General features: G+C 36.7%; 1 protein-coding gene across 1 annotated transcript in view; it reads right to left on the bottom strand.

Moving 5' to 3' along the window:
- Positions 1-25,179, bottom strand: part of LRP1B (LDL receptor related protein 1B) — a 1,961,274-nt gene that overhangs the window by 1,168,266 nt on the left and 767,829 nt on the right. Inside the window, exon 6 of the mRNA XM_069573760.1 lies at positions 20,255-20,512. Coding sequence (XP_069429861.1) covers positions 20,255-20,512 — 258 coding nt within the window. The remainder of the gene's footprint in view (positions 1-20,254; positions 20,513-25,179) is intronic.

Below are 25,179 nucleotides of genomic sequence, written 5' to 3'. Positions count from 1 at the left end.
GCTCTTTGGAAGAAAAGATATGACCAACCTAGACAGCTTATTAAAAAGCAGAGACATTACATTGCCAACAAATTCTGTCTATTCAAAGCTATGTTTTTTCCAGTACTCACATATGGATGTGAGAGTTGGACTATAAAAAAGGTGCCGAAAAAATCATGCTTTTGAACTGTGGTGTTGGAGAAGGCTCTTGAGAGTCCCTTGGACTGCAAGAAGATCCAACCAGTCCATCCTAAAGGAAATCAGTCCTGAATATTCATTGGAAGGACTGATGCTGAAGCTGAAACTCCAATACTTTGGCCACCTGATGCAAAGAGCTGACTCACTGGAAAAGACCCTGATGCTGGGAAAAATTGAAGGCTGGAGGAGAAGGGGATGGCAGAGGATGAAATGGTTGGACGGCATCACTGACTCAATGGACATGAGTTTGAGTAAACTCCGGGAATTGGTGACGGACAAGAAGGCCTGGCGTGCTGCAGTCCACAGGTTCACAAAGAGTCGGACATGATTGAGTGATTGGACTGAACTGAACTGAACTGAATAGTAAACAATCCGCCTGCTAGTGCAGGAGACACAAGACACATGGGTTCAATCCCCGGATAGGGGGAGTTCCCCTGGAGAAGGAAATGACAACCCACTCAATATTCTTGCCTGTAAAACTTCCATGGACAGAGTATCCTGGCAGGCTACAGTCAATGGGATCACAAAGAGTTGGACATGATTAACACACACAGTATTTCTTTTTAAAGTTCAATAGGATGCTCCAATAAGGCTAAGTATTTATTGTATATATATGGCTAGAGTCATCTTTCAATACTTTGAACATTATATAATATTCTCAGAAATAGATCACATATCACATTCAATAAGAATGACAAAAAATAATTGAATTCCTATAATTCAAGAGCATAAATCTGGAAAGCGCAAATAATTCAGCTTGGATTTATCAAAATCAATACCTTGATAATCCATATAAGTTGTTAAATATCATCCCATGGATATAGGAAGAAGACATTAACTGAGAGTCTGAAAACTAATGCTAAACATATAAAATGGAATATAACATTGAGGTATTTATTTGCAAAATTCATGCATTAGGATCATAGTGCCTCAATTATTTGCATATCAGAAACAAATATATTTTACACAAATTATCTACACAGCTGATGTAATTGTGGATGACATTTTATTATTGTTATTATATAATCACAATCATAATATACTCCTCTAAGCACAAAATTTTTGCAGCAGTTACTGTGATCTAATTTATTCTGTTTTAAAGTGAAAGTTAAAGTGTTAGTTGCTCAGTTGTGTCCAATTTTGTGTGACCCAGTGGACTGTAGCCTGCCAGACTCCTATGTCCATGGAACTCTTCAGGCAAGAACACTGGGGTGGGTTGCCATTCCGTTTTCCAGGGGATCTTCCTGACCCAAGGATCAAACATGCGTCTCTTGTATTGCAAGCAGATTCTTTACCATCTGAGCCACCAGGGAAGCCCTTATCCTTCTCATAAATCGAAGCCTCAAAGCTCTAAAACTTGATAATAATTTTGAATTGATTCACTTCTCATAACTCCAAGAAAATTAGCAATATATTTTTAAATAACACAAACTCAGTCTTAAGACCAAGTAAGTTATTTTGTATTCATAATATTATTCTCACCAGTTCAGACAAGCTGAACCATTCTATCAAGCCACAAGGTTTTTGTTGCTGCTGTTATTTTCAGTAAGCACAATAGAATCCCACGAATGAACAACATGAACATTTTAAATAGAATCTTTTTTGGTTATAGAAATATAAATTTATTGTGTTATTAATATAATGTTATATAATATATAATATTATATATATTATAATTATATATATTATATAATAACATTATAATAATAGCATTATTATTCTTATGACCTTCACACACTGAAGAGTAATATTATTATATATTATTCTTATCTACTCTATAATACATTTGTAAGACACGTTTTAAGCCATAGAGTTTGGGGGAAATTAGTCTCATTGTGATTAGTACTACATAGGCCTTTCCCTACTATTCAGTTTTGGATATACAATATAGCACTTACTTTTTATAAATGAAGCTTGACTGAATAATTGGCTAAATAAATAGATAGTTCTTTTTACTAGTACCTTAACACAGGGAGATTAAAATGATACAGATTAATTCTTACATTAAAATAACAAAAGGTGCCTAGTGACCTTTCATACCATTACCAAGTAAATGTTATTAATTAAGATGATAAAGACTTATAGAATATTTTAAACACAGATCTCATCATTAGATTTGCAATTTCAAGAACTCTATTTGAGTCATCCACCAAAGGATTATCAGACTTTGGGAAATTGTTTCATTCTTACCAGACTCCCTAGAGACTAATATTATCAACCAGAATGTCAATTTACAGAATGTTAATTTATTACTGAGAGAATGTTCCAGTGACACAATTACTAAAAAATGTCATCCTAACAAATTCCTTCCTAGAATTATGCTATCTGAGAAATCAAATCTGAAAGTTATTTGAAAAGCACAGAATCAAAGCAATAGGAATTCCACAGACCTGAACTTTAGTCCAGTACTTTATGGAGACTTTAGAAAACTATCAGGGCTACACTACCAAAATTCTACCTTTTAACAAGTGGAATACCTGTGAATGTACCCCAACACAATAGCTATATCTATAGTTACATCTTTATCTATAGTTATATGCATATTTACATAAATATAGATTTATATTTCATAAATATTTTAAAAATCCTTCACTATCTATATTACCATCTCATCATTTGATACTGTTCTTCTACCATTAAGAGATTCTGTCACCATACACTTATCTAGCTCATGGAAAAACTGCTAAACTAAATTACTTGACCCTGGCTGAAATTCTTAGTTCCAGAATATATTCTCTGTTATCACTGTCAATTACAAGCATGTTTCAGTAGGCTCCTTCCTGCCTTGAATTTTAAACATGACCAAATCATTGCATAGCTAATTTCTATAGGCACCAATTATGAAACTGTCTCTGGTTTTGTCACCACAGTCTCTGGGCATGTGGCATGTGAGTCCTATAATTCTCATAACTCTCCGAGCACAAATTACAAGTAATCAGGCTCTTGAGAAGAAATGGCTAGAAAACTGTTGTTACAACAGAGAGTCTTTCTATCTCTTTGTACATACCACCCTTACAGGTTTAGCCACTGAGACAGTAAAAAGTGTTGGGAGGATTGAATCTGAGTGATTTTCCCTAAGACCTCTAAAACAAAATTTTCAAACTGGATAACACTAGATATTTGGGATGCTGATACGTATGACAGACATTCCTATCACGTCCTTAGAAATAAGCACCCACAGACGTGCACTCACAGTCATACCCACAAAAATACCAACGAAGTGTTCAATATTCAAATAAATTAAGGTGATCCTGGGACAAGCAAAGTGAAATAGATTGAGATCTGGAACCCTTTACTTCATGTTGCTGTGCTTGGACCTGGACATGCCTCTCTTTGAGCAACAAAATGCAAAGAAACTGGACTGGACTGAAAATAAACATGTGCATAGCAGTTGCGACAGATCCTAGGCAAAAATAAAAAGAAATCAGGCTCTTCAAAAGAAATCAGGCAGTATTTCTCTCTTTTTTGTTGGGGGCGGGGGGGTGGGTGATCTCTTGGACTGTAGCCACCAGGCTCCACTATTCATGGAATTTTCCAGGCAAGAATTCTGAGCAGGTTGCCATTTCCTTCTCCAGGGGATCTTCCTGACCCAGGAATCAAACCCATGCCTCTTGAATTGGAAGGTGGACTCTTTACTTACTTCAGGTCAGTAGAGTTCAGTTGCTCAGTCATGTCTAACTCTTTGCAACCCCACGGACTGCAACACGCCAGGCCTCCCTGTCCATCACCAATTCCCAGAGCTTACTCAAAATCATGTTCATTGAGTCAGTGATGCCATCCAAATATCTCATCCTCTGTCATCCCCTTCTCCTCCCACCCTCAATCATTCCCAGAATCAGGGTCTTTCCAAATGAGTCAGTTCTTCATATCAGGTAGCCAAAGTATTGGAGTCTCAGCTTCAGCGTCAGTCCTTCCAATGAATATTCAGGACTGGTTTCTTTTAGGATTTACCTACTTAGCACATCTCTAATTTCTGCTTTGGTAAATTTCAAGTATGTTGCCAAATGATAAGAAATTCATAATTGAGTTATTTCCAGCCTAGCAACTGAATTAACAATAAAGACCGATTTGCAGAGGAGCAAAGTATTCAGAGTTCTTAAAACTTTGTCTTTTCATTTTAACTATGCTTTTAGGATGGCAATTTATGGTTTTGCACTGATTGTCAATTAGAATAGGTTACTTACTCCAAGGTATAAATTCATCTAATGTTAATACAAAAATTAAGGAATAATTTAGAACCAATATCTACAACATTAAACTTATAGTATCAAGAAGGAAATTCTGAAAATTCTCTGGATATGTGTCCTCAGATCAACATCCTTACTAATATTAATGTTTCTTTTTTGAGTTCTCTGTTGACAGTCTAATCATTTTGTTAAAATTTCAGATCCCAGCAAAAGTGTGCTATAATAACTAGTTACACACATATGTACATACATACACAGCAACCATGTCTCCAGAAAGTCAATTTTATGTTTCCATGTAAATATACCAAATGAAAGATGGGGGGCTTTTAAGAATTATAGAGAGTTTAATAAAATATGTATTTATCAAATAGTAGTTAATAAAAATGTATCTCTGAGAATAAATGGTTATAATATCTTTATTATAGGGAGAATATGCTGTGGATTCTTCTCAGAATTTTCTTTGGGAAAATATTATAAAACCAGTTACTACAGCCAAAATTTTTGTGCAAAATGTAGATGTTCACAAGATATACTGACCAAAATGTCTAAACTATAAACAGCTAAAACAACTACAACAGCACATTTTTTTTGGAGTGGAAAATCTAGATCATAAATATTCTTTTCTTTTCTTTCTTTTACTTTTGTTTTTTCTTAAACAAAATAATCTTATTAATTTATAAGGTTAGGATGGTCATCACTATTTCCTCTTCTTCAGTTCTCCTCAGCTAAAAGCTGACAAGTTTTTGAACTTTCTTCAATGAAATGCTAAAGTCAAAATTGATCAATTACAAAATATATCAATACTTAAGACTCTTGAGAGTCCCTTGGACTGCAAGGAGGTCTAACCAGTCCATTCTGAAGGAGATCAGCCCTGGGATTTCTTTGGAAGGAATGGTGCTAAAGCTGAAAATCCAGTACTTTGGCCACCTCATGCGAAGAGTTGCCTCATTGGAAAAGACTCTGATGCTGGGAGGGATTGGGGGCAGGAGGAGAAGGGGACGACCGAGGATGAGATGGCTGGATGGCATCACTGACTCGATGGACGTGAGTCTGAGTGAACTCCAGTAGTTGGTGATGGACAGGGAGGCCTGGCGTGCTGCAATTCATGGGGTCGCAAAGAGTCAGGCACGGCTGAGAGACTGAATTGAACTGAACTGAATGTCTCATTACAGAGAAGGAAATGGCAACCCACTCCAGTATTCTTGCCTGGAGAATCCCAGGGATGGAGGAGCCTAGTGGGCTGCCCTCTATGAGGTCTCACTGAGTCGGACATGACTGAAACGACTTAGCTGCAGTAGCAGCAATCTCTCATGAAGAACTAAATACATAAAGTTCTAGACTGAAGGCAGTTAACAGGGCTTCTCAGAGGCTAAGAAAGACAAAGAACATCCTGACTGTGCTGTGCTTCTAACCCTCAGAAACATTTGAGGTCACATCTTTTGATACTATTTTATGCATCCAAAGACCTAAATATAAAAAAGTAGAACCTCCTTTCTAAGAAAATGTCTAATCAGACTGAAGGGAGAAGGGTTAAAATTCTAAACTAGGCCATTGTGTTTTATTCCTGTTTCAAGAATTAACTGACCTCTATTTTAAGAGCTCTGGCTCCAATATTGTTCAATTACAACTGCCTTGAGGGGTAGGGAGACTCAAAAAGATTTGCATGAAGTTGTTCCTATTATTATTGAGATTAGGTCCCAAAATATATCTACAGGTAAATTTACTGACCCTAGAAAAGTCAGAGGTTCAACACACATAAAAGCCAGTAGCTGCTGCTAAGATATGAATCTCAAAGGCACCAAGATGAACATGTGAGGCTCTTATCTAGACACAGAAAGTGAAAGTGAAAGTCAAGTTGCTCAGTCGTGTCCAACTCTTTGCGACCAGTAGACTGTAGCCCAGCAAGCTCCTCCGTCCATGGGATTCTCCAGGCAAGAATACTGGAGTGGGTTGCCATTAACTATAATGCAGACTGGCTTTCTACGTCTCCAGTAGTGATTTGGCATGGTCTCTCTAGAAGTTGGTTTTACCTCTGTACCCTTTAATTCTCCACTCCTCATCCCTTACTTGTTACCTAAGTTTATTCTAGAACAGATACGCATTTTGCTGTAATCTGATTCGAAGATTCAGATTAAATCACACACATCCTAAGAATACTGGAGTGGGACACTCCAGTATTGGAGTTTTTAGTATTAGAGTATTTACTGGGCTTCCTCCAGGAAATCTTCCCAACCCAGGGATCGAATCCAGGTCTCCTGCACTGTAGGTAGATTCTGTACCATCCGAGTTACAAAGAAAGTCTAAACTTAAAGGAGTTACCTTTTATTTGGGAAACTGATAGGTGAATACACAATTAAAATACATTACATCTGTACCATGATGTCCTAGAGTCACATAAGAAGGGCAGCTAATCTCAACTGGAGAACCTTTGGAAAGGGAATGATACTTTGAAGAATGAGTAAGAGATACTTGGTTATAAGAATATGACAAAATACAATCTATAGTGAAGAACCAGCACATACGAACACATTTGAAAATTATAAAACAAGGTACAAAAAGAAAGTGATACTAATTTTTTAGGTGGAACATGATTCAAGGTGGGGAAGCAAGGCCTGCAGAGAAGCCATATGATGAAGCTTAATTCTATCCTTAGCTAAACGGGAAACTACTAAAGATTTTGCATTTTGATTTTAAGCAGTGGAGCATCATGATCACTTGAACAGAACTATAGAGAATGAAGTGAATATGTAAGTTCACATTGAAATGGACAACTTCACTAGCAATCATATAAGGGTAAATTAAAGCAATGTAAATGACTTTTCACCCATCAAATAGAGAAAGATAATTGCAGAGGATAGCTCATAAAAATGCAGTATTTAAGCATGTGATTTGTAAATAAAGTATGCCAAATTTCTATGAGAATTGCATGATTATATGATACTGTGTTATCTTAGGGAGTTGCTGCAACTGCTGATCATCTTCTGAAGTGTAGACCCAATAGGAGCTGACACTGTGTGAGTCTAGCATTTCTGTTATAGGTTGATTATTTTGTCCTAAGACTAAGCCTGCAATAGGGACACAGCCTTGTCATTTTCCTCTAGTCATAACTTGGTGGTGAGTGAAGCACTAAAGGTTATGCAGTTCCTAGGCTGGGTAGAAGCAAATAGGGAATATTTCATAATTAAGAAAGGCCATTATTTAGTAACTATTGAGAGTAAGAGGTCAAGTTTCTTATTAGCTTAAAAATTATTTCATTTATTTAACCTCATTGTATTATCTATAAACTATTTCATACAGCATGCATATCATATAATCTTTGTGATGATAGAGAAATACATATGTATAACTGTTAATGTATAAAATAAAATTCAGTAGGTATCATTTATTAATATTATGTGATTATCTAGATAATTGCTACCTGAATAAAAAGAAGTAAATATTGAGAAAAGACATAAGCAAAGTATTAGAATCCAAAAATTATCCAACAAAGGATCTAGATAGAGCTTCAAATAGAAAATGAGCTAAGGTTGATATTGAAACAGAACAAATAAAAGGAAGATAAAAGTCAGTGAATTGGGGTTAATCCAGAAGCAAAGTGTATGAAGAATAAACAATCTATTTGCTTTTTATCCAGCATGCTGTTTGCTAGATAGCAGAACACATGAATGGATGAAGATAACCTGGTAAAGTCTATAGTAGAATAGTGATATTCAAGTTTTACAGAATATTGAATATATACAAAAATAGAATGAAAGTGTCAACTATATATCTGGAAGAGAACAACTAGTTCTCAATCATCTAAGAGATACATGCAGAAAATATTCTTATCTGCCTCAATCATCTTTGTGTACTTTGTCCTGAGGAAATAGCTGAGCATTACCACTGTTAGGTGATTCTATGACCATACCACAGTACTCTGGGGGAAATAGCTTGTTGCTGTAAATGTACTTTGCATGCATTCCTGGAGAAAGAACACATTTGGCTTATAGAGCACTTAATTCCAAACTTTTCTTCAAAATCTAGTATTTTGCAACTTTCAGGCAAAAATACTAGCTAATAAATATTAGGCACCTTTAAAAAGAAGAATAGATTAAAGTTGAAATACAATTTCTAGCATTTTTCCCAATGTTCCTTTGTCAATATAATTTATTCAGCATATTATTATCAGTTCCTCATTCTCTCACAATATTGCTTAGGCATGATTCTCAATATTAAAGGTAGGCCTCTCTTTAATATTGAGAATAATTTGTTTGGGCTGAAAAAGTTGGGCCTTGTACCATTCATCTTGTTTACTTCCTTCTAAGATTCTTATCTCTCTCTCTCCGACTGCCTTTCTGAGCCACTGTTTCTAACGTTAGCGTATCTGACTATTTTGGCTGTCTAAAATGAAAACTAAAAATTGAGACCATTGGGCAGTATGTGTAGCAAAGGTTAAGAAGTCTGACCCAATTCAAAATCTCAATTTCCCCTTAAGCATGAGGAATATAGCAATGCCTCCCCATCGCATATAGTCATTTAGCACATTTAAGTCTGGTGGTGGTGGTTTAGTCACTAAGTCACGTCTGACTCTTGCAACCGCATGGACTGTAGCCTGCCAGGCTCCTCTGTCTGTGGATTCTCCCGGCATACTCCAGAATTCTACTAAAGTGGGTTGCCATCTCCTTCTCTAGGGGATCTTCTCAACCCAGGAATTGAACCCAGGTCTCCTGATCACAGACAGATTCTTTACTGATTGAACTATGAGGAAAGTAGATATTATTATTTATGGTAGACCTGGGAAATTCTTTGAAGGGACCCATATTTACCCTTCTTAATGTAGAAGCAAGAACACAGGATTTAGATGTCCTATTTCTGCCTTCTTTTTAGACATTCAGTATTGCTTAATATATCTGAGTCTTGTAGTTAAAACTGTGTATATTATAAAACAAGAAGAGAATATCTGTCCTGAACCCTCCACAGAGATATGGTGGGTATTCAGTGAGATGAGATGTGCAATAAAATTTTTATATTGAAATAGACTGTGTACTAAAGTACTATTTAATTTTTAAACTCAAGTGGGTTTGACCTGTAATGCTTTTCTCCCCATAGTAATCCTTCCTCTTAACTTTTTTATTGGGGTAAAAATCACATAATAGAAAACATACTATTTTAACCATACCATAGTTAACTGTACAGCTCAGTGGCACTAAGTACATTCACACTGTTGTACAACTCTCACCATTATCCATCTCCCAAATTTTTCACTTTCCTAAACTGAAACCCTGCCCCCATTGAACACTAACTCTCTATTCCCCTGCCCCCACCAGGCCCCTAGCATCTATCAATGAACTTTCTGACTCACCTCACAGTTTTCTTTTGAAAAATAAAATTTTTTATTTTATTTAGAAAAGAATATTTTCTTGAGGTAAATTCAGAGAAAAGTATCTAAAGATAATGAGGGAGGAGAACCTAAACAGAATCTCTGGAACAGTGGATAGTGACAGGTATTCAGGCATACTCCCATCAGGTCATTATTTTTGCTTATGTGGTGAAAGATTTTTATGTAATTATATATGCAAAGAATACTCAAACTTCATTATCAACTCACAAACTGTTATGATGAATGCAGAGCCCATTACATACACTGGAAACTGTTCTGTGACATGCTGATAAAATACACAGCTTACAAGCAATGACTAAGGAGCCCGGTCCTGATCACATTTCTGTCCCATGACTTACTTCCAAATATTTAATCATGCTTTTCTAAAGTGACTGACTGCATGGCTTAAATCTGACTTCATTAATAATTATTTATTCTAATTAAAATATTTCCATTGCATTTATTTTCTATAGTTCAAAATGAATATTCTTTTCATCAGTTTAGTGAACTGCCTAACAAAATCAATCTCTAATTTTTTTCTAATTTGCCAAGAATTATCTATAAATGGCATGCTATCTAAGTTATTATTTTCTACAAATATTCTAATGTATGATTGCTTGACCAATTTGAGATGTACTATTAAGGTTGACTGGAAAATACATATTAAAGAAAGGATCACTCCTATTATTGTTGCTGCTGCTGATGCCAATTTGCTTCAGTCGTGTCCAACTCTGTGCAACCCCATCGACAGTAGCCCACCAGGCTCCCCCATCCCTGGATTTCTCCAGGCAAGAACACTAGAGAGGGTTGCCATGTCCATCTCCAATGCATGAAAGTGAAAAGTGAAAGTGAAGTTGTTCAGTCGTGTCTGACTCTTAGCGACCCCATGGACTGTAGCTACCAGGCTCCTCTGTCCATGGGATTTTCCAGGCAAGAGTACTGTAGTGGGGTGCCATTGCCTTCACCAACTCCTATTATTAGGGTATATTAAATGTAGAAAAGAAGTTAATTAAATACATTCAGCAAAAACAAGACCAGGAGCTCACTGTGGCTCAGATCATGAACTCCTTATTGCCAAATTCAGACTTAAATTGAAGAAAGTAGGGAATACCGCTAGACCATTCAGGTATGACCTAAATCAAATCCCTTATGATTATACAGTGGAAGTGAGAAATAGATTTAAGGGCCTAGATCTGATAGACAGAGTGCCTGATTAACTATGGACGGAGGTTCAGAACACTGTACAGGAGACAGAGATCAAGACCATCCCCATGGAAAAGAAATGCAAAAAAGCAAAATGGCTGTCTGAGGAGGCCTTACAAATAGGTGTGAAAAGAAGAGAAGTGAAAAGCAAAGGAGAAAAGGAAAGATATAAGCATCTGAATACAGAGTTCCAAGGAATAGAAAGGAGAGATAAGAAAGCCTTCCTCAGCCATCAATGCAAAGAAATAGAGGAAAACAACAGAATGGGAAAGACTAGAGATCTCTTCAAGAAAATTAGAGACACCAAGGGAACATTTCAAGCAAAGATGGGTTTGATAAAGGACAGAAAAGGTATGGATCCATCAGAAGCGTAAGATATTAAGAAGAGGTGGCAAGAATACATGGAAGAACTGTACAAAACAGATCTTCATGACCCAGATAATCATGATGGTGTGATCACTTGCCTAGAACCAGACATCCTGGAATGTGAAGTCAAGTGTGCCTTAGGAAGCATCACTATGAAAAAAGCTAGTGGAGATGATGGAATTCCAGTTGAACTATTTCAAATTCTGAAAGATGGTGCTGTGAAAGTGCTGCACTCAATATGTCAGCAAATCTGGAACACTCAGCAGTGGCCATGGGACTGGAAAACATCAGTTTTCATTCAAATCCCAAAGAAAGGCAATGCCAAAGAATGCTCAAACTACCACACAATTTTACTCATCTCACATGCTAGTAAAGTAATGCTCAAAATTCTCCAAGCCAGGCTTCAGCAACACGTGAACTGTGAACTTCCTGATGTTCAAGCTGGTTTTAGAAAAGGCAGAGGAACCAGAGATCAAATTGCCAACATCCAGTGGATCATGGAAAAAGCAAGAGAGTTCCAGAAAAACATCTATTTCTGCTTTATTGACTATGCCAAAGCCTTTGACTGTGTGGATCACAATCAACTATGGAAAATTCTGAAACAGATAGGAACACCAGACCACCTGACCTGCCTCTTGAGAAACCTATATACAGGTCAGGAAGCAACAGTTAGAACTGGGCATGGAACAATAGACTGGTTCCAAATAGGAAAAGGAGTACGTCAAGGCTGTATATTGTCACCATGCTTATTTAACTTATATGTAGAGTACATCATGAGAAACGCTGGGCTGGAAGAAGCATAAGCTGGAATCAAGACTGCCAGGAGAAATATCAAAAACCTCAGATATGCAGATGACACCACCCTTATGGCAGAAGGTGAAGAACTAAAGAGCCTCTTGATGAAAGTGAAAGAAGAGAGTGAAAAAGTTGGCTTAAAGCTCAACATTCAGAAAATGAAGATCATGGCATCTGGCCCCATCATTTCATGGGAAATAGATTGGGAAACAGTGGAAACAATGTTAGACTTTATTTTGGGGGGGCTCCAAAATGACTGCAGATGGTGATTGTAGCCCTGAAATTAAAATATGCTTACTCCTTGGAAGGAAAGTTATGACCAACCTAGATAACATATAGCAGAGACACTATACTTTGGCAGCAAAGGTCCGTCTAGTCAAGGCTATGGTTTTTCCAGTGGTGAAGTATGGATGGGAGAGTTAGACTGTAATGAAAGCTGAGCACCAAAGAATTGATGCTTTTGAACTGTGGTGTTGGAGAAGCCTTTTGGGAGTCCCTTGGACTGCAAGGAGATCCAACCTGTCTATCGTAAAGGAGATTAGTCCTGGGTGTTCATTGGAAGCACTGATGCTGAAGCTGAAACTCCAAAACTTTGGCCACCTCATGCAAAGAGTTCACTCATTGAAAAAGACCCTGATACTAGGATGGATTGGGGGCAGGAGGAGAAGGGGACAACAGAGGATGAGATGGCTGGATGGCATCACCGACTCGATGGACATGAGTTTGTGTAAACTCCTGGACTTGGTGACGGACAGGAAGGCCTGGCATTCTGCAATTCATGGGGTCACAAGGAGTCAGACACGACTGAGCGACTGAACTGAACTGACTCAAGTACACTTGGAAAATAATTTCATCTAACAACTTAAGTGAATATTTTAGTTATTTGATTGCCAGTATTCCATTTGCTATGAACAAATACATTTGGATTAGTTGAGGTAATCACTAACATGGCAAAAATCAGAGTCTTTTGTTCAAATGATTCCAAACTACTGGCTAAGCCAATGTCTGAAATACCCATATCACGTAGAACAATTTCTTGTGCTACTATCACTACTTATTTACTGTTTATTATGAATTATCATCTCTCCATAGAATCTTCACAAGAGTCAGTGCCCATTGATTACACTAGACATTTTTGGTCCTCTGTCACAATAAACAGCCTTACCAATTGTTCTATCTATGTTAAGGCAGTCTTCAAAATGCTATATTCTATTAGTTAAACATTTACTCTGTTCACTTCATATTTCATTTTTCTTACAATCTTTGCCACTGCTTTTATTTAATCTAATAATAATTATCAAACATTACACAGTACATTTTCCTATACTTACTAAGGATCAATTACTAATCCCTTCAATTATATATCATAAACTTTAATAAGAGTATTGAATTCAGAAACCAAATGTTCTATATTGAAAACTGCATTTACTCTACCACAGTACTCTTTTTCTTTTCCTCCTTAACTTGATTGTACATTATTTTCATTTCTATACCAACTGTTGGCTCATCAGTGAAGATTCTGCCTACAATACAGGAGACATGGGTTCAATCCCTGGGTCAGGAAGATCCCCTGGAGAAGGGCATGACAACCTCCTCTTTCCTGGAGCGTCCCATGGACAGCGAAGCCTGGTGGGCTACAGTCCAGAGGGTCACACAGAGTCAGAAACCAAAGAGACTTAGCATGCACACATAGCACACACTTCAATTTTTATGTTAGTATAATTTGTAAGAATGAGTGTACATCATAAAATGAACGGACACATCTTGAAATTCTTTTTTTTTAATATAGTTTTTTACTTTTTAAATTTTAAAATCTTTAATTCTTACATGCATTCCCAAACATGAACCCCCCTCCCACCTCCCTCCCCACAACATCTCTCTGGGTCATCCCCATGCACCAGCCCCAAGCATGCTGCACCCTGCGTCAGACATAGACTGGCGATTCAATTCTCACATGATAGTATACATGTTAGAATGCCATTCTCCCAAATCATCCCACCCTCTCCCTCTCCCTCTGAGTCCAAAAGTCCGTTATACACATCTGTGTCTTTTTTCCTGTCTTGCATAGAGGGTCGTCATTGCCATCTTCCTAAATTTCATATATATGTGTTAGTATACTGTATTGGTGTTTTTCTTTCTGGCTTACTTCACTCTGTATGATTGGCTCCAGTTTCATCCATCTCATCAGAACTGATTCAAATGAATTCTTTTTAACGGCTGAGTAATACTCCATTGTGTATATGTACCACCGCTTTCTTATCCATTCATCTGCTGATGGACATCTAGGTTGTTTCCATGTCCTGGCTATTATAAACAGTGCTGTGATGAACATTGGGGTACATGTGTCTCTTTCAATTCTGGTTTCCTCGGTGTGTATGCCCAGCGGCGGGATTGCTGGGCCATAAGGTAGTTCTATTTGCAATTTTTTTAAGGAATCTCCACACTGTTCTCCATAGTGGCTGTACTAGTTTGCATTCCCACCAACAGTGTAGGAGGTTTCCCTTTTCTCCACACCCTCTCCAGCATTTATTGCTTGCAGATTTTTGCATCGCAGCCATTCTGACTGGTGTGAAGTGGTACCTCATTGTGGTTTTGATTTGCATTCTCTAATAATGAGTGATGTTGAGCATCTTTTCATGTGTTTGTTAGCCATCTGTATGTCTTCTTTGGAGAAATGTCTATTTAGTTCTTTGGCCCATTTTTTGATTGGGTCGTTTATTTTTCTGGAATTGAGCTGTAGGAGTTGCTTGTATATTTTTGAGATTAGTTGTTTGTCAGTTGCTTCATTTGCTATTATTTTCTCCCATTCAGAAGGCTGTCTTTTCACCTTGCTTATATTTTCCTTTGTTGTGCAGAAGCTTTTAATTTTAATTAGATCCCATTTGTTTATTTTTGCTTTTATTTCCAGAATTCTGGGTGGTGGATCATAGAGGATCCTGCTGTGATTTATGTCTGAGAGTGTTTTGCCTATGTTCTCCTCTAGGAGTTTTATAGTTTCTGATCTTACATTTAGATCTTTAATCCATTTTGAGTTTATTTTTGTGTGTGGTGTTAGAAAGTGATCTAGTTTCATTCTTTTACAAGTGGTTGACCAGTTTTCCCAGCACCACTTGTTAAAGAGATTGTCTTTACTCCATTGTATATTCTTGCCTCCTTTGTCAAAGATAAGGTGTCCATATGTGTGTGGATTTATCTCTGGGCTTTCTGTTTTGTTCCATTGATCTATATGTCTGTCTTTGTGCCAGTACCATACTGTCTTGATGACTGTGGCTTTGTAGTAGAGCCTGAAGTCAGGCAAGTTGATTCCTCCAGTTCCATTCTTCTTTCTCAAGATTGCTTTGGTTATTCGAGGTTTTTTGTATTTCCATACAAATCTTGAAATTATTTGTTCTAGTTCTGTGAAAAATATGGCTGGTAGCTTGATAGGGATTGCATTGAATTTGTAAATTGCTTTGGGTAGTATACTCATTTTCACTATATTGATTCTTCCTATCCATGAACACGGTATATTTCTCCATCTATTAGTGTCCTCTTTGATTTCTTTCATCAGTGTTTTATAGTTTTCTATATATAGGTCTTTAGTTTCTTTAGGTAGATATATTCCTAAGTATTTTATTCTTTTCGTTGCAATGGTGAATGGAATTGTTTCCTTAATTTCTTTTTCTACTTTCTCATTATTTGTGTATAGGAATGCAAGGGATTTCTGTGTGTTGATTTTATATCCTGCAACTTTACTATATTCATTGATTAGCTCTAGTAATTTTCTGGTGGAGTCTTTAGGGTTTTCCATGTAAAGGATCATGTCATCTGCAAACAGTGAGAGTTTTACTTCTTCTTTTCCAATTTGGATGCCTTTTATTTCTTTTTCTGCTCTGATTGCTGTGGCCAAAACTTCCAGAACTATGTTGAATAGTAGCGGTGAAAGTGGACACCCTTGTCTTGTTCCTGACTTTAGGGGAAATGCTTTCAATTTTTCACCATTGAGGATAATGTTTGCTGTGGGTTTGTCATATATAGCTTTTATTATGTTGAGGTATGTTCCTTCTATTCCTGCTTTCTGGAGAGTTTTTATCATAAATGGATGTTGAATTTTGTCAAAGGCCTTCTCTGCATCTATTGAGATAATCATATGGTTTTTATTTTTCAATTTGTTAATGTGGTGAATTACATTGATTGATTTGTGGATATTGAAGAATCCTTGCATCCCTGGGATAAAGCCCACTTGGTCATGGTGTATGATCTTTTTAATGTGTTGTTGGATTCTGATTGCTAGAATTTTGTTGAGGATTTTTGCATCTATATTCATCAGTGATATTGGCCTGTAGTTTTCTTTTTTTGTGGCATCTTTGTCAGGTTTTGGTATTAGGGTGATGGTGGCCTCATAGAATGAGTTTGGAAGTTTACCTTCCTCTGCAATATTCTGGAAGAGTTTGAGGAGGATAGGTGTTAGCTCTTCTTGAAATTTTTGGTAGAATTCAGCTGTGAAGCCGTCTGGACTTGGGCTTTCGTTTGCTGGAAGATTTCTGATTACAGTTTCAATTTCCGTGCTTGTGATGGGTCTGTTAAGATTTTCTATTTCTTCCTGGTTCAGTTTTGGAAAATTGTACTTTTCTAAGAATTTGTCCATTTCTTCCACGTTGTCCATTTTATTGGCATACAACTGCTGATAGTAGTCTCTTATGATCCTTTGTATTTCTGTGTTGTCTGTTGTCATCTCTCCATTTTCATTTCTGATTTTATTGATTTGATTTTTCTCTCTTTGCTTCTTGATGAGTCTGGCTAATGGTTTGTCAATTTTATTTATCCTTTCAAAGAACCAGCTTTTGGCTTTGTTGATTTTTGCTATGGTCTCTTTTGTTTCTTTGGCATTTATTTCTGCCCTAATTTTTAAGATTTCTTTCCTTCTACTACTTCTGGGGTTCTCCAATTCTTCCTTTTCTAGTTGCTTTAGTTGTAGAGTTAGGTTATTTATTTGACTTTTTTCTTGTTTCTTGAGGTATGCCTGTATTGCTATGAACTTTCCTCTTAGCACTGCTTTTATAGTGTCCCACAGGTTTTGGGTTGTTGTGTTTTCATTCTCATTAGTTTCTATGCATATTTTGATTTCTTTTTTGTTTTCTTCTGTGATTTGTTGGTTATTCAGAAGTGTGTTGTTCAACCTCCATATGTTGGATTTTTTAATAGTTTCTCTCCTGTAATTGAGATCTAATCTTAATGCATTATGGTCAGAAAAGATGCTTGGAATGATTTCGATTTTTTTGAATTTATCAAGTTTAGATTTATGGCCAGGATGTGATCTATCCTGGAGAAGGTTCCATGAGCACTTGAAAAAAAGGTGAAATTTATTGTTTTGGGGTGAAATGTCCTATAGATATCAATTAGGTCTAACTGATCTAATGTATCATTTAAAGTTTGCGTTTCTTTGTTAATTTTCTGTTTAGTTGATCTGTCCATAGGTGTGAGTGGGGTATTAAAGTCTCCCACTATTATTGTGTTATTGTTGATTTCCCCTTTCATACTTGTTAGCATATGTCTTACATATTGTGGTGCTCCTATATTGGGTGCATATATATTTATAATTGTTATATCTTCTTCTTGGATTGTTCCTTTGATCATTATGTAGTGGCCTTCTTTGTCTCTTTTCACAGCCTTTGTTTTAAAGTCTATTTTATCGGATATGAGTATTGCCACTCCTGCTTTCTTTTGGTCTCTATTTGCGTGGTATATCTTTTTCCAGCCCTTCACTTTCAGTCTGTATGTGTCCCTTGTTTTGAGGTGGGTCTCTTGTAAGCAGCATATAGACGGGTCTTGTTTTTGTATCCATTCAGCCAGTCTTTGTCTTTTGGTTGGGGCGTTCAACCCATTTACGTTTAAGGTAATTATTGATAAGTATGATCCCATTACCATTTATTGTTTTGGGTTTGGGTTTATACACCCTTTTCGTGTTTCCTTTCTAGAGAATATCCTTTAGAATTTGTTGGAGAGCTGGTTTGGTGGTGCTGAATTCTCTCAGCTTTTGCTTGTCTGTAAAGCTTTTGATTTCTCCTTCGTATTTGAATGAGATCCTTGCTGGGTACAGTAATCTGGGCTGTAGGTTATTGTCTTTCATCACTTTAAGTATGTCTTGCCATTCCCTCCTGGCCTGAAGAGTTTCTATGGAAAGATCAGCTGTTATCCTTACGGGAATCCCCTTGTGTGTTATTTGTTGTTTTTCCCTTGCTGCTTTTAATATTTGTTTTTTGTGTTTGATCTTTGTTAATTTGATTAATATGTGTCTTGGGGTGTTTCGCCTTGGGTTTATCCTATTTGGAACTCTCTGTGTTTCTTGGACTTGGGTGATTATTTCCTTCCCCATTTTAGGGAAGTTTTCAACTATTATCTCCTCAAGGATTTTCTCATGATCTTTCTTTCTGTCTTCTTCTTCTGGGACTCCTATAATTCAAATGTTGGAGCGTTTCATATTGTCCTGGAGGTCTCTGAGATTGTCCTCATTTCTTTTAATTCGTTTTTCTTGTTTCCTCTCTGATTCATTTGTTTCTACCATTCTATCTTCTATTTCACTAATCCTATCTTCTGCCTCCGTTATTCTACTATTTGTTGCCTCCAGAGTGTTTCTGATCTCATTTATTGCGTTAGTCATTATATTTTGACTCTTTTTTATTTCTTCTAGGTCCTTGTTAAACCTTTCTTGCATCTTCTCAATCCTTGTCTCTAGGCTATTTATCTGTGATTCCATTTTGATTTCAAGATTTTGGATCATTTTCACTATCAATATTCGGAATTCCTTCTCCGGTAGATTCCCTACATCTTCCTCTTTTGTTTGGTTTGGTGGGCAACTCTCCTGTTCCTTTACCTGCTGAGTATTCCTCTGTCTCTTCATCTTGGTCATATTGCTGCGTTTGGGGTGGCCTTTTTATATTCTGGTAATTTGTGGAGTTCTCTTTATTATGGAGCTTCCTCACTTTGTGTGGGGTTCTATCAGTGGCTTGTCAAGGTTTCCTGGTTAGGGAGGCTTGTGTTGGAGTTTTGGTGGGTGGAGCTGGGTTTCTTCTCTCTGGAGTGCAGTGGAGTGACCCGTAATGGGTTATGAGACATCAAAGGTTTTGGGATAATTTTGAGCTGCCTGTATATTGAAGCTCAGGGGAGTGTTCCTGTGTTGCTGGAGAATTTGCGTGGTATGTCTTGTTTTGGAACTTGTTGGCCCTTGGGTGGAGCTTGGTTTCGGTGTAGGTATGAAGGCATTTGATGAGCTCCTATTGCTTAATGTTCCCTGAATTCAAGAGTTCTCTAATGTTTTCAGGCTTTGGATTTAAGCCTCCTGCTTCTGGTTTTCAGTTTTATTTTTACAGCAGCCTCTAGACTTCTCCATCTCCGAGTCCCTGGCACTTTGGGAGAACGAGGCAGTGGGGTCCACACCCTAGGGGACGGAAGGATGTCACCTGCGCCCCTCCAACCACTGGCTGCCATCTTGAAATTCTTATGTATACGGTTTCCCAGGCAAGCACAAATACATTTTTATACTCTCATGTGTGTGGGGATGGGGGAGAGCGGAAGAGTAAGAAAAAGAGAGACAATGTGTGTGTGTGTGTGTGTGTGTGTGTGACAATGTGAAATACAGAAAGAAAAGGACAGGTACTAGTTTGTGAATATCCAACATTAGAAATCAAGTGAATCACAAATTACAAATTACTCTTGGAAGAAGATGCAAAAAACTCTGATTTACTAAGAAAAAAGTCAACAAACACAGGTAGTTGTTACCAATTAGCATAAAATTAATAGTTTCAAGGTATTTTAACAAATACTACAGTTGATGAGCTTATTATTAACTCTGTGTCTTGTTTTTTTTTTTAATCTCCACCTTCACTATCACACGTTGTAAATTACCATTTCAGTGAAAAGTCACAGTTCTCATGTAGGTGATACTGTAATAAGCATTAAAGAAATAATTAAAATTGACCCTTCAATGTATTGCTTATATAACAGTGCAATTCTATGTTTATGTGTGTATGTACAAAACATGCAGGGGATACACTTATTTAAGTGCATTCATATTTACATAGATAGTTTTCTAGAAGCCAGTAGCTATTCTGAGAAATCTAAGAATCCTGTCAGCTGGTCTGTAAATAAAATCCTTAAAGGATGGCATATAAGATAATTTGAAACTCACTGTGGAAGGACTGAAGAATACTGATCGTCCATTCATCTGTTAATCTTCCTGTTTTTGTTATCTGAATACACTTGAGCTGATTTGAAGATTCTCTTGATTCAATCCAACAAATCGTGTCTTCATTGTAAATAAAATCCAGAGTATGAATTTCATTTCCATTTACTGAGCTCAGGGTTGCCATCTTACTTCCATTAAGATAGAAAATCTCAATTGTTTCAGAATTTGCAATTAATAGCAAAGGTGGTTTATCTGTAGGTTCTGGAATAAGACAGAAAGAGGAAAGTGAGTTGGGTAAAAGTCACATTTTTAAGATAAATTTGTATTACTCATTAAAAGTCAGTTCTATCTTTTTAATTTATCTTTAAAATTAAAAAAAAAAAGGCTTAAACAAGTTTTTATTAGTAACCCATACATGTTCCAGTAATCATTTTATTTCTTTAAGGACAACATAGTCCACTGAGCATTTGTATTCCTGATTTTCTTAGTCATAATGTGTTCTTTAAATCTGAGGATAATGTTATTTGCTTTCAATGCTGGCAAATAGAGGAAACATTATGAGAGCTTTTCTTAGGAATGATATGGATCTAGATTGACCTATCTATACAATGTTGCAGACTTGCTTTGTGAGCAAGAGCCACTTTTTTGAGGTGGATGCATGAGGTCAAAAATAGATTCTCTAAAGTAAAACATGTAAAGCTCACAGGCTCCTGTGACCTCAACCTCACTCGCTCCTTGACTGACCTTGGGAGCTAAACAATCACACATTTCCTTAATGACTAGATTATGGTCACGGCACCACTTCCTTCCACATTCCTTCTCTATAGTCAGGAAAATAAGATCTTGTGGTAAAAAAAATTTGTTCAACACCAGTTTTTGAAATATATCTTTGCTTGTGCTAGGTAAGACTGGTAATTTTTAGATAAATTTGAATTTAAAAGAATCTCAATTTATATATATATATATATAAAGTGAATAGTAAAATTGCTTGGACTGCAAGGAGATCCAACCAGTCCATCCTAAAGGAAAGCAGTCCTGAATATTCATTGGAAGGACTGATGCTGAAGCTGAAACTCCAATACTGTGGTCACCTTATGTGAAGAAATGACTCATTTGAAAAGACCCTGATGCTGGGAAAAATTGAAGGCTGGAGGAGAAGGGGACAGCAGAGGATGAAATGGTTGGATGGCATCACCAACTCAATGGACGTGAGTTTGAGTAAACTCCAGGAGTTGGTGATGGACAGGGAGGCCTGGTGTGCTGCAGTCCATGGTGTTGCAAAGAGTTGGACACAACTGAGCAACTGAACTGAAGAGTAAAATTCCATAAAAAAATCACAGTTGAAAGTTTAACTCCATTCAGAGTAGCTTTTGATCTAAATAGGGAATAGGGGGAATTTTCAACTCCTCTTTTTTCCTCTGCCTTACCTCTAGTGTGTTAACAAATATCTTGGACTCTGACGTCAAACCTATCAGGAAGCCCACTACTTCTCAGTGACTACTACTAACATCCTGCCCCAAGCTGCCAACACCTCTCCACCAGATCATCACAATTCCAATGGTTTCTCTGCTTTCCTCTATGCCCTCCTCCTTCTGAGTCTTCTTCAATACAGTAGCCAACTTTGTCTTTAAAATGTAAAGGTAGATCAAGTAACTTTTCTGCCCAATTCCTCAGAGGGTTTCCATTTCAATCAAAGTCAAAGTCAAAGCCTTATAATGGCCTATAAGCCCTATGTGATGTGTCTTATCATTAGGATTTCCCCTCATTTCCTTCATTTCTTTGCTACTCTCTCACTCTTACTTAACACAAACCAACTTTCTTACTGCCCATTGAACAAGATTCTGGATGGCATCCCAGAGCTATTTCTAGAATAATCATCATATATTGGAATGGCTGACATGACATGCTGACGTCCTTTCTGGGCGTCATTTAGATGGCACCTTTCTGGTTAGGACTTCTTTTTTTACCACTTTACCTTGTTAAAAAAAAAAAAAAAAAAAAACTACAACTTTTTACACTCTCTGTAGACATCCCCAAGTTTATTTTTCACTTATCACTACCAAACATTGTATATATCAGATTTCTTTCTCTGGTGCATTATTTTTCTATTTCTGCTGCTATATCTCTAGCATTTATAAAAAGTCTGGAACCTATTGATCATTCACTACAAATTCTGAATTAGTCAATAGACACATGGAATGCTTACATAGTAAAATTCTTTAGAAATATTCTGTGCAATGTTACAAAATAATTTGGTTAGCAAAGATGCACCAACACTAATGTTAATGCTTAATGTCTTCATTTGACAACTGAAATGACCTTTTTGAAATAGCCTCTCATTCAAAAATGAGCTAACATTGCCAAGATGTAGACAACAATTTCCAAACTGGCTACTAGTCAGCAAATATGTCATTGACGTTTTTTGGAGAGAGGTTGGAATATGAAGGAACACTGAGTTTCTCTTGAGACACTGATATAAAAATGAATCATTGGTCAATACAGGCAATGCTTAGTTGACACAACTAATCAATCTATTACATTTTGTGGCTGCTTTTTGAATGAATCAGTTGCTTATCTTAATGCAAAATGTATCAACCACTGATTTTAAAGCTTCAGATAAACAGAACACCAATAAAGAGAAAGTCAGATGTTTTGTAAACTGATGTGGTTTGATACAATAATGGTAACTTTAAAAATTCAAATGACATACTGGAGAAAGGATACTTATATTAGCTGTGATGTGCTTTAGTGAAGGGATACTCATGTGTTTTTGCTAAATATTATCTATGGTTTTCCTCTTTAGACAAATAAAACATAAGGCCTGATATGGAAGCGGGGAAAATTACTGAACAATAAGAACCCACAAATATCATCATGGGCTAAGGAAATGTCTTTTATTTTCTACTTCCTGATGAAAGCTGGCATAAGCCTGGCAAGTTATCTATCTCTACCTGAACTGCATAGATCTCTAGTGGGTATTATTACCAGGTGTTTCCACTGGCAAGTTGAAAACTATCATTAGCTTGGGTGATGAGGATAACAGACTGACCAGAATGAATGTGACTCTTTAATCAGATACCACACTTGGAGTCAGTAAACAATTTCCCAAAAGGAACAGTTGGAAAACCCATCAAATGACTTAAGTCAAAAGATTTAATACATCAATATTTAATGAGGAGTAATAAATATCAACCTTCCAAATAGAAGAGATTGAAACACAAGAAAGTATTCAGTCAATATTCTAACTTCGAGGATTAAGACTTTGGTTGAAAAAAATCTCTGCACAGACTTTCAATTGATTCATGTTGAAGGAGGAAAACTGTCTTCATCCTCTTGACTGACTCCTATATGTCAATAGCACAAAAAAAGAATATTTTCTCTCTCAAACAGTTACAGACATGTATAAAATCAGAAAGTGATTTTTTTCCTATCATGGTATATTAATCAGTGCCATAATTTTTAAAAACTGATTAGAAAGCAGTGAATTAAAAAGAGAAACTTGGAAACATGAAAAATCTAATTTAACTAGATTCATAATTATACCTTTTTAAATTCCAAGGCACTATAACCTCAGATATGCAGATGACACCACCCTTATGGCAGAAAGTGAAGAGGAATTAAAAAGCCTCTTGATGCAAGTGAAAGAGGAGAGTGAAAAAGTTGGCTTAAAGCTCAACATTCAGAAAACGAAGATCATGCCATCTAGCCCCATCACTTCATAGGAAATAGATGGGGAAACAGTGGAAACAGTGTCAGACTTTATTTTTTTGGGTACCAAAATTACTGCAGATGATGATTGCAGCCATGAAATTAAAAGACGCTTACTCCATGGAAGGAAAGTTATGAACAACCTAGATAGCATATTCAAAAGCAGAGACATTACTTTGTCAACAAAGGTCCATCTAGTCAAGGTTATGGTTTTTCCAGTGATCATGTATGGATGTGAGAGTTGGACTGTGAAGAAAGCTTGAGCACCAAAGAATTGATGCTTTTGAACTGTGGTGTTGGAGAAGACTCTTGAGAGTCCCTTGGACTGCAAGGAGATCCAACCAGTCCATCCTAAAGGACATCAGTCCTGGGTGTTCTTTGGAAGGAATGATGCTGAAGCTGAAACTTCAATACTTTGGCCACCTCATGCAAAGAGTTGACTCATTGGAAAAGACCCTGATGCTGGGAGGGACTGGGGGCAGGAGGAGAAGGGGACAACAGAGGATGAGATGGCTGGATGGCATCACCAACTCAATGGACACGAGTTCGGGTAAACTCCAGGACTTGGTGATGGACAGGCAGGCGTGGCGTACTGCGATTCATAGGGTCTCAAAGAGTCAGACACGACTGAGCAACTGAACTGAACTGATAACCACATTCTTACAAACATACCCTTCTCTTCTCATGGTCAAGAATATAATAAAAATTTATATATATACTTATAATGATAGTATTTGACATATATCTGATGCTAAACATATGCTTTCACAGGGAAATGAAACATTTTTTAATGCTTCATTTAAACTTCCTTTTAATTCTAATTAATTTTTCCCTTTGATTCTAAAACATTAATTCAGCTGGTTTCACTTTAAGTAATTGGAATTATGGATACTGGTACTTAAAAATAAAGACAAACATAATAAATATTTATAACAAATGTATACATATGCATATATAATAATAAGCATTATCCAGTTATACTCTTTGAGATTTCCCTTACCTAATTCTATAATGTGAGCAGTTACCTTCTGTGAATGAAACTGGGTAGATATCTCTCAACATTTACTGTGTTAAAGATGAAAGAACAAAGAATCCGAGGTTTAACTGAATAAAAGAGTAAATAATAAATTCCATGTAAAGTATATCAAATTAAGCTAGTGGGACTAAAGTGTGAGATAAGGGAAAATTGTAATCCATTTAGCCCTATGAAATGGTTTTTA

Source organism: Ovis canadensis, chromosome 2, assembly GCF_042477335.2.
Source record: "Ovis canadensis isolate MfBH-ARS-UI-01 breed Bighorn chromosome 2, ARS-UI_OviCan_v2, whole genome shotgun sequence".
Lineage (NCBI taxonomy): Eukaryota > Metazoa > Chordata > Mammalia > Artiodactyla > Bovidae > Ovis > Ovis canadensis.
The sequence above is the reverse complement of the archived record's forward strand: the minus strand, read 5'-3'. Positions and strand labels throughout refer to the sequence as shown.